The 15886-nt window shown below is 40.4% G+C and overlaps 1 protein-coding gene across 2 annotated transcripts; it reads right to left on the reverse strand.

Annotated features, from left to right (window-relative positions):
- Positions 1-332: 332 nt before the first annotated feature.
- Positions 333-13128, reverse strand: KERA (keratocan). 2 transcript variants are annotated; one of them, XM_053255958.1, is made up of 4 exons: positions 13049-13128; positions 9058-9176; positions 6107-6999; positions 333-2038 (listed from the first exon to the last, which is right to left on the reverse strand). In XM_053255958.1, exons 3-4 carry the CDS (start codon positions 6990-6992, stop codon positions 1872-1874), a joined length of 1053 nt encoding a protein of 350 aa, XP_053111933.1. In that variant the 5' UTR covers positions 6993-6999; positions 9058-9176; positions 13049-13128; the 3' UTR covers positions 333-1871. The 2 variants fall into 2 exon arrangements, with proteins under 2 accessions (XP_053111933.1, XP_053111934.1); XM_053255959.1 differs by lacking the exon at positions 13049-13128 and having other exon boundaries at positions 9058-9459.
- Positions 13129-15886: the final 2758 nt, after the last annotated feature.

A 15886-nucleotide genomic window follows, 5' to 3' on the forward strand; every position in this document is an offset into this window, starting at 1 on the left:
GACGTTGAACAAGTTTGACACAGAACAGGTTCGGTTTGACCATTCGCGGTCGAACCAAACCACCCGTTTGGTATGACCCTGGACCAAACACCCCCTGATGTTCGGGGGGTAAGTGAGCTATTTTTTTTACTTTTCGGAGCTCGCTAACCCCCTGGACCGAACTAAATTGGGGGGGTTCGAGGGGGTGCTGGACTGAACTGGCCCAGTTGGGTTCGAGTCTGGTCTGGCCTCAAACTGAACCGGGCCAGCCGGTTCCGTTCACATCCCTACCAAATACCAGAGTGGTAACTATGTTAGTTGATAGTGGCAAAAAACAACTGATAGACCTGCTGTACCTTAAAGAAAATTTTATTGTAGCATAAGCTTTCATAGGTCAAAGCATCATTCACCTGACCCAACTTGCTTTGGGTAGCAGGGTCTTTGCTTGTCTCTGATATGCCCTATAGCATCAGCCTGAGTAATTCTTGACTTCACAATGTGGGGCCAGGGAATATGCATAAACATTGCAATAAGTGGGAGTAAGGAAAGCATGGCTCTATATTCAACACTGAATGTGTGATAAAATATAAATTGGAGATTCACATACATTTAGTAATATCATCATCATCATAATCTAAAATTGCTTCTTAAAAATAAATTACTATGGCTACTATTATTATAGTAATGTACAGTTTAACATGCAAATCTACTTTTTAAAAAGTATTCTGTCATGGCGAACATTATAAGAAGTAGGAAATATGCAGTAAAAGCTATCTTTGTTGCCATCCATTGACACAATTTAACTCTGAATGCAAAAATGTTGCCTAATGTTTATGAAAGCAAAAGTTTTATTGTGGATTTTCAGGTGTGGTTCAGTCAGGCATTAGCTTCTCTTCAAATGTACATGTTTAAAATGATACTGTTTGAATTAGACAGAACAGGACTTCAAAACCAATTTAATTTTGAATTCTGTAAGTTATATCAGTATGCCACTCAGTGTAATCAAGATCATTTTTCATAGATTTTGATAATGTGCATTAGTTTCAAAACAGCAACACCTTTGAGAATTTCATGAAGCATTCTATACATTGTGGGAAAGGATTGCTCAGAAAATAAACAAACGTGTCATATACGTTTTTATAGGAATACTTTAGAAAGTCTTTAAAAGCATCTGAAGTCAACATGGCCTAGGAAATAAGTTTATTTTTGTATCTGCAGATTAAAAAGTATAATGCAGTGCATTTGCCAATATGTGGTGTTTATTTTCAGTCACTACATTGGATCCTGAATCTGTTGATGTAAATAGATACACCTACCATGTAGCTTGGTGGACCAGATTTCAAAAATATCAAATATTGTTCCAGATACAAGAAAAAAGTTATTAGCTTCAAAGAATGTATTCCACATAACTAATATGCATACTAAGGAAAGCTGTTTATTCCAGATGAAAACTACTGAGAACTCTTTGGAAATGAAAATTGACAGCTACTCCTGATATGTTTCCATAAAGGTTAGGGAAAGCAAAACAATTATATATTCTGTTTCTGCTTTAGATATGCAGAATGCACTGCTCCTAAATACATAGGTCAAGTAATACAGAATGTACAACAGTGGCAAAAGCTTTCATTGGTTTTTCCTGGCTCTGGAACCCATAAGAAAGAAATACAATTGAATGACAAACACTGTCTTAATAGAATGACATTAAAGAAAGAAAATGAAACACAGTGATTAGATCTGGGAAATCTTTTTGATAAAGAACAGGAAGTGGTGCAAAACTGAAGAAAAAGAAAAACCAAAGTTTAAAAGAGACATATGGAGAATTGAACAAGTTTCATGCCAGCAAAACTTGTTCTTTCAGTAACTGACACAACAACCATGAGACGAAGATGTGCTTAAATAACAACAGCCTGAAGGAGTCGGAAGCATAGCATGAGATCAAATGGAATAGGGGGTTTAATTTCATTGCCATCCAAGCGGAGATAGCGAAGCCGTGGTAAATTTCTCTCGTAGACATAATCTCCTGGGATAGGAATTGGACAGATTTCAGTGCCATTGACACCTAAAAAGAAAATATAAACAGATATGTGAGAAAATCGGTAGCGCGAGTGGGGGGGGAACCTTTTCATTTTATACAGGATAGAAGTTTCAACATATGCTTGAAAAGTCAGCAAAAGGTCAGCATCTGATTTCTACTTCCTGTTTTCTCCCAAGGAACACAGCCACACATTTCAGGAAGCTGTTCCCTGCTCAGCCATCAGTGGATGGTGCCATGGCACCATGATCACCTTGAACTATCTTTTTCATCGCTTCTGAATACTTTGCAGAGATATTGATGTTTCCTTAGCAAAAACATTCCTAGTGAAAACTAATCCTTCCATCCAAAGTTATCAGCTTGAGGAAGACCCTGACAACTTAAAACAGACTGCTGCATTCACCATGAGATGGTTGGGCTGCAGAGGCCTTTTTAGACTTGCTCATGTCTTCCTACCCTATGCTGAGATCTTTGAAAGGATGTTGCCAAGGGTACTGCATCTAGACACTGCTCATCAGCCTCCAAAATCTTTAAAGTAATTCTCCTTCACTAGTTCTCCAACCCATTTCTCCGACCCATTTCCATTTTTAAAAATCATACTGAAACCAATTTGGCAACTTGTTCAGAAATAACCCGATGCATCTGAACTACTCAAAGAGCCCCTGGTGGCGCAGTGGTAAAACTGCCGCCCTGTAACCAGAAGGTTACAAGTTCAATCCCGACCAGGGGCTCAAGGTTGACTCAGCCTTCCATCCTTCCGAGGTCGGTAAAATGAGAACCCAGAATGTTGGGGGCAATATGCTAAATCATTGTAAACCGCTTAGAGAGCTTCGGCTATAGAGCGGTATATAAATGTAAGTGCTATTGCTATATTGCTATTGCTATTTCACTGAGTCAAGTAAAATGTAAACTGACAGTTGTGAAGTTATGTGCTCCTCAAGCATGTTGAGGAAGATTGATTTAGCTCTTTGTAGCAAATTGACAATGAAATCTGATCCATAGTGGCAAATGCCATAGAAATCAAGCACTTCACTAATTAAATGTCAGTCACATTGTCATTCTCTTGGGCAAAATGTCAATATAGAATACTAAGATATCTGATATATACACTATGACAACATATATGCACACTTGTATGAATGAATTATAAATTTAATCATACTGCAACACTGTACCAGCCTCTTTGATACAATGGATGACATTGGATGGGTGTAGAAGTTCTAAGTTCAAACCCCTGCACAGTTTTTAAGATGACTTTGTAGATCTTGGGGGCTAGCCAGGATCATTCACAGGGTTGTTCTGGAGATATATTAAGTTAAGGACATATTGTAATCTGCCCTGAGTTGTGAAGACTGAGTGGGAGTATTCTGGAGTGCTAAGTATACAAATAGCCTGCAGGGGAGAGTATGTTATCCAGAAGTGTGTATGTTTGCACAGTGACACAGTTGCACAATGCCCATCCATTCCTACCCATTGTAAACAGCAGTGTATCTTGCTGTGTCCAGCAGCAGTAGTGGTGATTAAGGAGGATGACAACAAGCAGTGAGTGAAAATGTCAGTCAGGAATTGTGCCACATTGGTTTGTTGGTTGGTTATTCAGGCTGGCTCACCAGCTCCATTCAGTTAAGTCAGCTGTAAACTTGCTCATGTTGACTGATCGGGCTTATAGCCTGTCTGAGTACCAACTGCCTGTGCCAACTTGTCTGTCCAGCTGAGAAAGACTAGACTGGAGCATCAGGTAGAAGCAGCCATCTCCCAGGTGAGGGGTTGGCTGGGGCTCTCAGTGTGTGTGTGTGTGTGTGTGTGTGTGTGTGAGAGAGAGAGAGAGAGAGAGAGAGAGAGAGAGAGAGAGAGATTTTCTTGTCTGTGTGAAAGAATGCATTTTGTTTGTTGAAAAGCAGTATAAAATATTTGTAGTATTAGCAGCAATATTAATAGCTGGCTGTGAGAGAGCATGTTTCCATGTGTGTATGAAAAAGGAGGAAAAAGGAGGAAGAGTACAATGGGTAAAAGTTTATTTCTAGATGCTTAGTTCCCTAATGAGATGCATATTGTGGCTTGAGGTTTCTGAATTGTCTGGAGTTTGAATTTCCTGTCCTGGACTCATTTACTATCCTTTGGATTTAAAGCCTCAGAGTTGCTCATCTGTGAAATGCACAAATGTATTTTCTAGAATATCTTTACATGATTACAGGTGGACCTCATCACACGCTGTCCCCAAACCCAAGGATTCATGTATCCGTGGTCGGGCAATAAATACTCGACCTCAATATATGTGGTTACAGAAAGGGTTAAGATCCACATATCTGTGGTTCCTAGGTGGCTGGAAATGGCCTCCGAGGTCATTTCTGACCACCATTTTGCTTAAAGGAGCCATTTTGAGGCTCTTCTGTTAAAAAGAAATCTGTGATTTTCCACAGAAAAATGGCTGAATTGCAGTTGGGGGGGGGGACATTGATGGTCAGCTGGAGATCTGGAGAGCATGGTACATTGCTTTTTTGTCTCTCTTTCTTCCTCTTTCTTCTCTCTCTCTTTTTCTGATTTTTTTTTTTGGGGGGGCCCTCCAGGAACCTAACTCCACAATTCCCATTTACTCAAAGAGGCGATTCTCATGATCACCAAAAAGCAGGCTAAGGTACCCTAGCCTGCTTTCTGGAGAGTGTGAGAACCACTGGGCTCACCAGTGAGCCCAGTGTCCTCAAAGCGGGTAACCTGCTTACGGAGCCCTCCCCTTAGATGAGGTTAGCAGAGCGCTCCGCTAACCCTGTCTATTTGCTTGTGTATTGCCGTGCTGCGGCTCCGCATCGCAGCAACACACGAGGAGACCCCTGTCAGGAGGCTGAGACCAGCCTCCCGGCCCTGGGGGTCTCTCCAGGATGCCCCACGTGCTCGTGTGGGGCATCCTGGAACTTCCAGGGGCCCCACGGCCCCCGATCCCTGCAGACCCCGCCTGCTCCGTGACAGAGCCGGCAGTCGTGTGAGCTGCCAATCCGGCAACCCTGGGCTTCCTGCCTGATTGTCTGAAGGGAGAGCAGGCTAAGCCCTCTCTCCCTGCAGACCTCATTTTGGCAAGTCTCACTGATCGTGAGACTCGCCTCAAAGTCTCATTATCTGCAGTTTAGCTATCCATGGTTTCAGGGCAGAATGGAACCCCTGTGGATAATGAGGTCCACCTGTAATTTTTTCCTCCCACAAGATGCATATATATTTGCTGCACATGTGGCCTGATGTGACTGGACTCATGTGCTTGAATTATGCACATGTAGAGTTGTAGTCTGCCCCCCCCCTCCAAATAACAGTTGGAATCTTGATTGCATTAGGTTTCTCTGGGTTGATTTGATAACATGTATGGATGTAGTGCTTGGTGGCAGCAGAAGGGGACTTGTACCTCTTAGCTAAATCAGAGCATTTTCCATGGGCTTAATCTTTTTACTGGTCTCTGCCTCTTCTGGGAAGTGCCTCTTGAACATACTAGGCTCCCCACAAGAGTCCCATTTGGGTACTCAAATTTTGTCTTGGGATTGCTGCTTATACACTGCTACCTGTCCCTACCATTAGTTATACATCCCATTACATTCTGTTAAAGATACACCATTTCTTTTGTAGTTATACAAAAGAAAGTAAACCAAATTCAGTTTCAATAACTGAAAAGCAGAGGCAACACATTTCCTGTCTCTTGACTGCCTAGCCTTCATTTACTGTATGCAGTAGGACACAAGCATTGGGTCCTTCCCCACTGTCATATCAACATGAGATGAGTTTCACAAGTAGACAAAATAAGGCTAAGTCACAATTCTTTGGATTTAAATTTTAGATCAATTGCACCCATATTTGCAAAATACTATAAGTCCCAATTAAATAATAAAATGTATAAAAATATTACTGTAATTTAAAAAACCCTATGTCTTTACTCCTTCATGCCATGTACAGGCTAATCCTAAGCATGTTCACTCAGAAGTAAGGTGAACTGTGTTCCATGGAGCTTACATCCAGGTAAGGGCATATAGGACTGAGATCTTGGTATGGTAAACAGAAACAATAGATGGGTATTTCTTTGGAAAAACCTCTGGCTTAGACCGCTGATCCTGCACTTACTGTTGATTTTGTTGTTATCAAGGTGAAGATGTTCAAGGTGAACACTGATAGCTGGGATTTTAGTGAGTTCATTGAAAGACAGCTGTAGGTCAAGAAGAGATGAAACGTTAAAGACTTTGGCTGGTAGACCTGCATCGGTTAATCTATTGTTGTTCAGTCGAAGGAAAATCAGTTTGAGCATTGCATCAAAGTAGTTTGCTGGTATTGCTTCAATAGAATTATTGTCCAAAAACAGCTGCATTACATTAGCTGGAAGAATGGGTGGCATTTTAGTGAGTGCATTTTGAGCAATGTTGAGTTGCATGAGGTTGATAAGTCCTTGGAAGGTGTCACTTGAAATTGTACTGTCCAATAGCTTGTTTTGATGGAGATCTAGCATTGTGAGGTTTTCCAAATTGCTGAAGACGCCTGCAGGGATTGTCGTGATTTTGTTTCTTGCCAAACGCAGCTGCTCTAGGCTTCCTGGCAGTGGAGCAGGCACCTCTTCTAGCTCATTGTCTTCAAGAAACAAGTAGAGCAAACTTTTCAAGTTGCTGAAGACACCCTTTTCAATTCCACTGCTAGTGATTTTGTTGTGGTTCAGATTTATCCATTTAAGATGAGTTGCATTCACAAAGGATTTCGCTGTAATTGTTTCAATGAGGTTGTTTTGGAGATAGAGATACCAAATTCTTGCTGGGATGACAGGTATTTCTTTAAGTTCCTTGCTATCACAGTATAAAGCATTGGGGAAGTTAGGAGGACAAAAGCATTGTTGTGGGCATTCAAAGCTGTAGAATGACCAGTCATATGGGTCAAGTTGATCATACATTGGTCTGATATTTCGAGTCCACACAATATTGGCCAAGAAGACTACCAAAAAGCTGGAATAGAGTTTTACATTCATAGTTTACCTTAGAAAGAGAAACAGAGTAGTTATATACAAGAATAACCATCGCAATGGCTGTTTTTGCAAGCAATACATTCGTTTAACTTACAAATAACATATGAGAGTGTCATCTTTATGATGAGAGCCTTGCATGGGATAGATGATATTTTCCAAGAGAGAAAAGGGTAAGTAGTATTTAAAAGAAAATGGACAATACAGTATCATATCCAGCATCATTTCACAGGTAAAAATTGGTATATGTTTGTAATGTCCCTATCCTGAGAAAAAGAATGACTGGGCTCATGTGCTTGAATTATGCACCCCTTCTACTATGACATATTTCTGAAGGTTGCCCCTCCCAACCACTCTGTGCTATATTTGTTTCCTTTGTGGTAGCATGTCATCTACCAATGTAAAAGCTAAGACAGTGTCTTTGGTAAAGGAATATTAGAAAAGCATAATTGTTGTATGCTATGGCCTGGGTGGGAGGACTGTTCCAGAGCAGTGGAACACAGTTAGGCAAAGGAGAGGATGGGTTTCACTCCCGCCCCCCATGTATTTTTTTTAAATGGACTCCCTGTACCTGCTTTATAGGCAAATGGTATAAGCGTCTGGCTTGATACATACATGGCTGCTCCACATATATATCAAATGTGTGGTTGCTCCAGATATCTAGGTTGGCCCTCAGTGTCCATGTACATGCAGTTATCTACATATGCACTAGGGAGATGATACATCCAAACACACACCTCAGTCATCCAAGTTCTAGAAGGAGGAGACTGAACCCTGAAGAATGACAACTTTCAACAACTCACACTAGCTCCATTTAAACAAGGCAACCCCCACCCCACCAGATGCTAAAATAGGAACAGTGATTTTCCAGGTTCTAGAATACATAGGAATTGTCCCAAGTAAATGGGGACAGTTGGAATATATTCCCCACAAAGGATATTCCTTATTCTGCCATTCCTTTACATTGTTTATTAGAGAAGCTACATGTACATTCAGACCTTGCTTCAAAGAAGCTAGATATAGTTTGTTCTCTTACTAAAGTGTGTGCTTTCAATAACATTGTACATTGGCCTGTTACCTAACATAAGATATTTCATCTGTGTCATTTGAAACAGAAGTGACACACAGCATATGATGACTGGCATGACAGCTATCCATTTCTAGTTTGGTCCTCCTTTAAGGAGCTCACATGTTCTTTTGTACTCTCCTAAACGGGAAGGGCATCTGGATCAGATTTTCTAGGCCTGATTCTCATCACACACAAGGGGAAGATCAAAGAATATTTTAACAGCTGTTTGCTGAGCATATTCCCTAGAAGTCTGGAGAACTTTTTTTTTAACCTTAAACCTTTTCTCTCTCTCTCTCAATCACTCCCCTGTGCCCCAAATTATTGGCTTTCTTCTAAAAAATGTAAATTACTTAGAAAACAAAGTCTGCCTTGAACTTCAATTTTATAGCTTGACACATACTCAGATTTCTTTGTCTAAATCCATTCTTGTTCACATTAAATGTAACATTTATCAGGGTTATACATTAAGAAACCTAATATGCAATCCAAGATTCTGTAATACAGTACTGTTTCTATAGTACAGTAACAGTGCATTCCAAATTTAAAGTGTGTCTTGGTTTATAAAATATTGAGTTAGTATCTTTTCTTAAAAAAACCCAAGAATAATTTAGCAACAGCACATGGAAGTACAATAAAGAAAGCTGAACTTTTTAAAAACAACAATAATATTGTTATAAATATTTTTGTTAATAACAATACAATGGATAGAAAGTCAAATATTACTCATTCAAAAGGGAAACCAGTGCCTTGTATTGTTTATGACAATTGTATTGTTTATCAATACTGGATCAAAACATCAAGTTCAATAAATCACAGACCTGATAGCCTTTGAAACTCTTGCATAATAGTCCACAAAACTGCAAGATGCTGCTTGAATTAATTTAAAAAGAAAAAAGAGATTTCCAATCAATGTTATATTTGACTTAACCCATCATACTGATAAATCTTTCTTTGACATAAATAACCATATCTCAACATTAATAAGAATTTAAACTATTTTACCTTAAATATTCAGGTGCTGATTTTTGAAGGCTGCTGGAAATCATTTAAGCACAAAAGTAGTCTTTGTTTCCTTCACATTATTTGTAGTTTGAACTCTTGGAACTTTGTACCATAAAACCCTAAAACATACAGCAGTAATCCCCAGACACATTACCCAAGGCATGTAATATTCTTTTGTGTCTAATTTGACAGTGCTTCAGAATCAAGCTTACCTCAGCTTTCTTGGATTCTCTTCTATTCTTTCTATTGGTTACTGTTGTTAGACTGTGACTCAGGCAACACGCAGTGTTTTATGAATTCAGCCTAATATATACGCATCAATGACTACAACTTTTAACCCCTAAAACAGCTACTGCACCTCAGCACCTACATAATAAAATACAGGAAATCCTGGATTTCACATCAAGCAGCAACAGCCCTTAAGGTCATTCCCAGAGATGCTAAACTCAGGTTATAAGAGCATAAACAGATTGAGCTAAGAAATCAGGTGACATTAATGTTTTTGTAATCAAATGTTAAAAAATCATTTTCAAACTATCTAAATTAGGGAACAAAGAATTAAAACTAGTGCCATCTGTTCCTGCGGAAGCCTTTTATTTGATTCTGATCAAAAACAGATTCAGGAATGCTTTTAAAGATATAATTCCTGATTAGGGGAACCAGGGAAGACTAAGAATTAATTTTAATAACATTGTTTTATTTTGTTAGAATACTGATTCCTAATCACATTTTTAAATGAATACTCCTTTCTGGAAATGGGGCATTTCCCTAGAGCTGTCTTTATGCCACTTGCTCTAAATTTTATTTTCATAAATGTTGCAATAATTATGCTAGTTATTCCTAATTAATTTTAAGCATTTGTTTTCTATCTAGTTTTACAACCTAGGACAATGGACTTGTGCATTCCAGATGAGACTATTCCCAAGCACTAGTCACATCACCAGATCAAGAAGCCAGAGAAATGATTTGTCCTTAAATAATAGGGATGTGCACGAAACAGAGTTTGCATTTCATTTCATAATGGCTACAAAACGACCAAAACATTTTGTTTGTTTCATACACATTCCGCACATTTCGTCTGTTTCATGCACATTTTTGTTCCAATCTGTTTCGATGAAACAAATTTGAAATGTTTTGAGTGTTTTGGCCATAGGGCACAATGGGGAAACTCGAAACACCTGGGGATACCAAAGTGGGTTGGGTTGTAGGGCATGATGGGTGCTACCTACCACCCAACCCACAAAAGAAATTGGCATTTTTTTTTTAACCTTTTCCTCAAACTCCCATAGGATACGCATGTGCGGAGGACATTTGAATGGTCAGCATGCTGTTGCTGGCCATGCAGATGACATCCACACATGCACAGAGGCCAGGTGAATGCCAGAGCAATGCCAGGATGCTGGGCAGAGTGTCACTGCTCAAGGCAGCTACGGGTAAGCACCTTCTAATGTGCTTTTAAAGGTGTCTCTTGCTGCCCCCCCCCTCCCGGCACCAGCCTCACCAGGCACCACTATTTATCCCATAAATCTTTGTATATGTATTTTCCCACTACTTGATCTTGAATCATATTGGCTTCTAACTCTCTATATTCACAGGATTTAACTAATTCTCCAAGTGCATTAACATATGCATCTACAGATTCACAAAGTGCTTGCATTCTATCCCCAAACTTAAACTGTTCCATCACAACATTTCTGTGTGGAGTAAAATACTTCTTTAAGGCAGTTTTAGGTACCTTTTCACCCTGGCATTTTGGGAAAATGTTCTGTACTGGAGCAGCAGTTTTGCTCTTCTAATAGCATCATCTTCCTTATCTAATTTGGTAGCAATTTCATAGAATGCAAAGGAGACCATCCATAGCTTTTACTCAGTGTACAGGTCAGCTGCATTAATATTCAGAGGCTGTGGGGCTTCAAGGCCAGAGTGAATCATGCAGATGTGATTTTGATATCCCAGCTTCATCACCAATTGGTGAGTACTCTCTTGTTTAATCTTCAACAAATAGCTCCAGATTTGTAAATTATAAATAGCTCCAGAGTTGTAAATTAAGGGTTTTAATAACAACATTTAATGTATTTCGTCGGAGAGCTGGTCTTGTGGTAGCAAGCATGACGTCCCTTTAGCTAAGCAGGGTCCACCCTGGTTGGATATGAATGGGAGATTACATGTGTGAGCATTGTAAGATATTCCCCTTAGGGGATGGAGCTGCTCTGGGAAGAGCATCTAGGTTTCAAGTTCCCTCCCTAGCATCTCCAAGATAGGGCTGAGAGAGATTCCTGCCTGCAACCTTGGAGAAGCTGCTGCCAGGCTGTGTAGACAATACTGAGCTAGATGGACCTATGGTCTGACTGAGTATATGGCAGTTTCCTAAATTCCTATGTATTTACTAAGTCTTTTGTTTTCTAATGGTCTGTATATCTGAGTCTCTGTCAGAGGTGTAACTAGGGAAAATAGCGCCTAGGGCAAGCAATGAAATTGCGCCCCTGTCCAAACAGGAATGATAGGACTTGTAGTCAACAATATCTGGAAATCCTCGTTAAAAGGAACACTGTACCATCTAGACATGGTTGTTGATCAAAACCTGAAAACATGAGCCATCTCTGTAAAAGACTTAGAACAACACTCAGGAGTTATGCGAGGATTCCAAGTGTCATTTTCTCTGTCTCATCTCATTCTTTTTAAAAAACATGACTTTGTCCTAGATGATTACCTGCCCAAATAGCCACTAGCAAAATAGGGGAAGAAGAAGGTGGTGGTGGGGTCTATAAACCAGTGAATGATTCCTGCCAGCCTTTGTCTTATGATGACTGTTGGCTCATGATGGGGTATATGTGCTTTCACCACACCAGTGCTTACTTTGACACCAAGAGGGAGGAGGATACATTAGTTTGCCACACTAGACAGAGGCATTTGCAACAGGAGCAGACAGTCAAGTTCTGCCAGGGCCAAAACCAGCCCCTGACAGACTAAGAAATCATTGTAATTTGCCCCTTCCTGTCACAAGCAGTGTGCTGTTCTTTTATTATTGACTCTAACTCTCAAATATCCCAGTCATGGATGGGAAATTCAGGGTCAATTTACAAGAGACACATTTTCTACATGGAAGTTTCTTCTGTGCAGGTGTTGTGCAGAAACCCATGTGTAGTGACCGCCAGGGGCATAGCAAGGTTGGAATGGGCCAAGATGAGATTTTAAAATGGGCCCCCAGCCCCTCAAAGTCCAGGGCCTCCACACACCCCAGGCCCCCAAGGATTTAAGTCTGATATTTCAAAATAGGTATGCTGCCTGGAAATACATTTCACTGAATACACACATGCACACTTCACAGTATATAGTGATATACATTGAGTACTATATATTTGTGCTACTTTTAATGCCTAGAACACACTAGCAATGCTAATTATTAAAATGGCCCCCTCGCTGCAGATTAGCAAAGGAGACTTTCAACCATGCAGGGTGAGCCTATGTTTCTTTTCTCAGAATTCTGAACAAATTCAGTAAAGTTTGATTCCAGGAGGTTTTTCACACAAGGCTTTTAAAGCGCTTTAACACACATCTCCTCTGGAATGGAGGTGCTCCATTCACATGTTGGCCAGATTTACCCTGAAGTCCCTGCAAGTTATTGGAGAGCAATTCACACACAAGAAAAATAAAATAAAATAAAAGCACAACACATGCTTCACAGTTCTCACTCAGACCTTCTGGGTTGCAAAACAACTTGAACATAAGTGCATTTATAAATGAATGAAAGAATGAATGAATGAATGAATGAATGAATATTTGTTCCAGAAGTTTTTGTAATTTTTTGACATGAAACAAGCCACTTATAGGCTTTAGATAGTTTTTGTTTTAAAAGCCAGCACATTTTTCAGTCTGTTTTAAATTAAATATTCAGAGACTTCTCAGTCTCGCCCCATCACCCATATCAAAGCCCTATGGCAAGCAGATCCCTATATACGGGGGTAACCATAAAAAGGAATCCACAGCCTACCTTGCAAAAGCTGTGCTGGATGGTCTGGTCTGCTGCAGGGAGCTCTGCCAAACTCCTTCCTGGGTTGCTGGAGCCTGCCGAGTTCAGGCTTCAGGGAGGCCTACTCGGAGGCCTCTCTGGAAGCCCCGCCCACCCGCCGATCAGCTGAGAGGCGGGGAGAGAAGAGCTCTGCAGTTTGCAGGCTGCTCCGATCCTAGGCCTCACCAATCCTAGGCCGGAGCTGGAGGCAAGTGGCTGAGGGGCCCTGGGGCTGGGCAGGTGGGCAATGGGGTGGGGGTGGCAAGAACTGGCGTGACACCCCCACCTCAGTGGCGCCTAGGGCACGTGCCCTGCCTGCCCCCTCCAGTTCCACCTATGGTCTCTGTTTGTGCTGGTACTTCCTATCTCTGCTGCCAGTTCCTGTGTTTGCTGCCCAGACTGCTGGGGTCTTTAGTACTGCAGGAAATTCTGTGAGCAGCTACACTACAGCACACCCAAGATCTAGATTGCCAATCTGAAAATCCTAACTAATACTGACCTGTAAAAAATTATTTTAAAAACAAACAGTAATTGAAGCGGTAAAAACAATGGTTTTCTGCTTTGTTAATAAGGCTTTGTTTTATAATAAAATATAATAAACTTTTTTTATTTCTAACTATACCTCATTTTAGGTAAATAAAACATGACAGTTAAATGTTATATGACCAAGTACTTCACTCCTCAAAATAGTAGCAATGAATAAATAAAGCTAGTGAAACAAGATACAGGTGAAACTCGGAAAATTAGAATATCGTGCAAAAGTCCATTAATTTCAGTAATGCAAATTAAAAGGTGAAACTGATATATGAGACAGACGCATTACATGCAAAGCGCGATAAGTCAAGCCTTAATTTGTTATAATTGTGATGATCATGGTGTACAGCTCATGAAAACCCCAAATCCACAATCTCAGAAAATTAGAATATTACATGGAACCAAGAAGACAAGGATTGAAGAATAGAACAATATCAGACCTCTGAAAAGTATAAGCATGCATATGTCTCCAGTACTTGGTTTGGGCCCCTTTTGCAGCAATTACTGCCTCAATGCGGCGTGGCATGGATGCTATCAGCCTGTGGCACTGATGAGGTATTATGGAAGACCAGGATGCTTCATTAGCGGCCTTCAGCAATTCTGCATTGTTTGGTCTCATGTCTCTCATCCTTCTCTTGGCAATGCCCCATAGATTCTCTATGGGGTCAGGTCAGGCGAGTTTGCTGGCCAATCAAGCACAGTACACTGTATACTTTTCAGAGGTCTGATATTGTTCTATTCTTCAATCCTTGTCTTCTTGGTTCCATGTAATATTCTAATTTTCTGAGATTGTGGATTTGGGGTTTTCATGAGCTGTACGCCATGATCATCACAATTATAACAAATTAAGGCTTGACTTATCTCACTTTGCATGTAATGTGTCCGTCTCATATATCAGTTTCACCTTTTAATTTGCATTACTGAAATTAATGGACTTTTGCACGATATTCTAATTTTCCGAGTTTCACCTGTATAGTAAGGTTGGATTTACAACATTGGTGGTGGGGGCCTTTAAATTGTCTACCCAGCACTGGCACAGGGGCAGTTGGGAAGCACAGCAGTTCTCGAGAGCTTTGTGAATGGGCAGGGCATGATACCAGCAGCTTGGGAAGCCTGTGCAGCTGCTGGGAAGATGTGCGGATGTCTGGGATGGTGTTTCCACTCAGAGCTTCTCCCTGCACCAGTACTGTGTGGGCAGTTAAAGGGTCCCCACCACCACCGCACTACCCGGAGCACTTGCCCCACATTCTGCTGCCTCCTGCTGGTGGGGGCAGGGATTTCTAATGTTGGGAATCTGACTTTACTGAAGTGCACAGTCCTAGTAGGCAGGTTTTCAGTGTGATCCAGGGAAAGCAAATGGATTATTTTAAATAAAATAAAATAAAAGATTCTAAATTCTTCCTTGCCACTAATTCCAGGCCTCAGTTTGACTAAATATAACATTTCTCTGATCTTTCTTTTGAGTGTGCAATGTTCCAACTCCAGAATACACACTTTAAGTGGCAATGTTACTCTGTCATATTTATTTTTCATATGTGTGGGTTGATTGGTGAGGCATGAAGGGTGCTACCTACAACCCAAACTACAAAAGAAATGGGCAAGCAGGCGATATAAAACATTTTTTTAATCTTTTCCCCAACCCCCATAGGATCCTATTATGAAGCCATAATGCTGCACATTGACATGTAATGCGATATTTCTAAGTTTTAACAATAGAACTACCAATGCACAGCTTCTTTAACACAATAACTTCTCTAAAGAATCACAGGACCTGGTATGCCATTTTGTCAATAATGAGTTAAAACATTCAATATACATGCTAAGAAGAACTTTATTATGACATTTTACTAAACCCCATCCTCCCATAAATAATGCTGTATGTCCTCTTCTAGCACCATAAAGATCAACAGGCTGCTCTCCACAGTCTCAGGTGGAAAGATCTTTCCTTGCCATCCTACTTGGGATCTTTTTCAGCTGGAGATACCACAGATTGAACTTTTGCACACGAAGCGTATGTCCTACCACTGAGCTGCAATCTTTCCACTGCCAGTTTCCAGGATGACATCAACAGTCTAGAATGAAAGATAAATTAGAAGCACAATTCTGTAGCCATTGAAACACTGACTTTTTCAATTGGGTGTTACTTTGACTTTCGGGGGTCGGGGTATATTCATTGCTATTCTAAATGCAATGAATAATCTGGTTTGAGTTTGTTCTTTTATGGTTTTGTTCAGTAGTTATATGTGGCAGATACATGGAATTATTTAGCCCATCCAGTGAACAAAT

Source organism: Hemicordylus capensis, chromosome 5 (genome assembly GCF_027244095.1).
Source record: "Hemicordylus capensis ecotype Gifberg chromosome 5, rHemCap1.1.pri, whole genome shotgun sequence".
NCBI lineage: Eukaryota > Metazoa > Chordata > Lepidosauria > Squamata > Cordylidae > Hemicordylus > Hemicordylus capensis.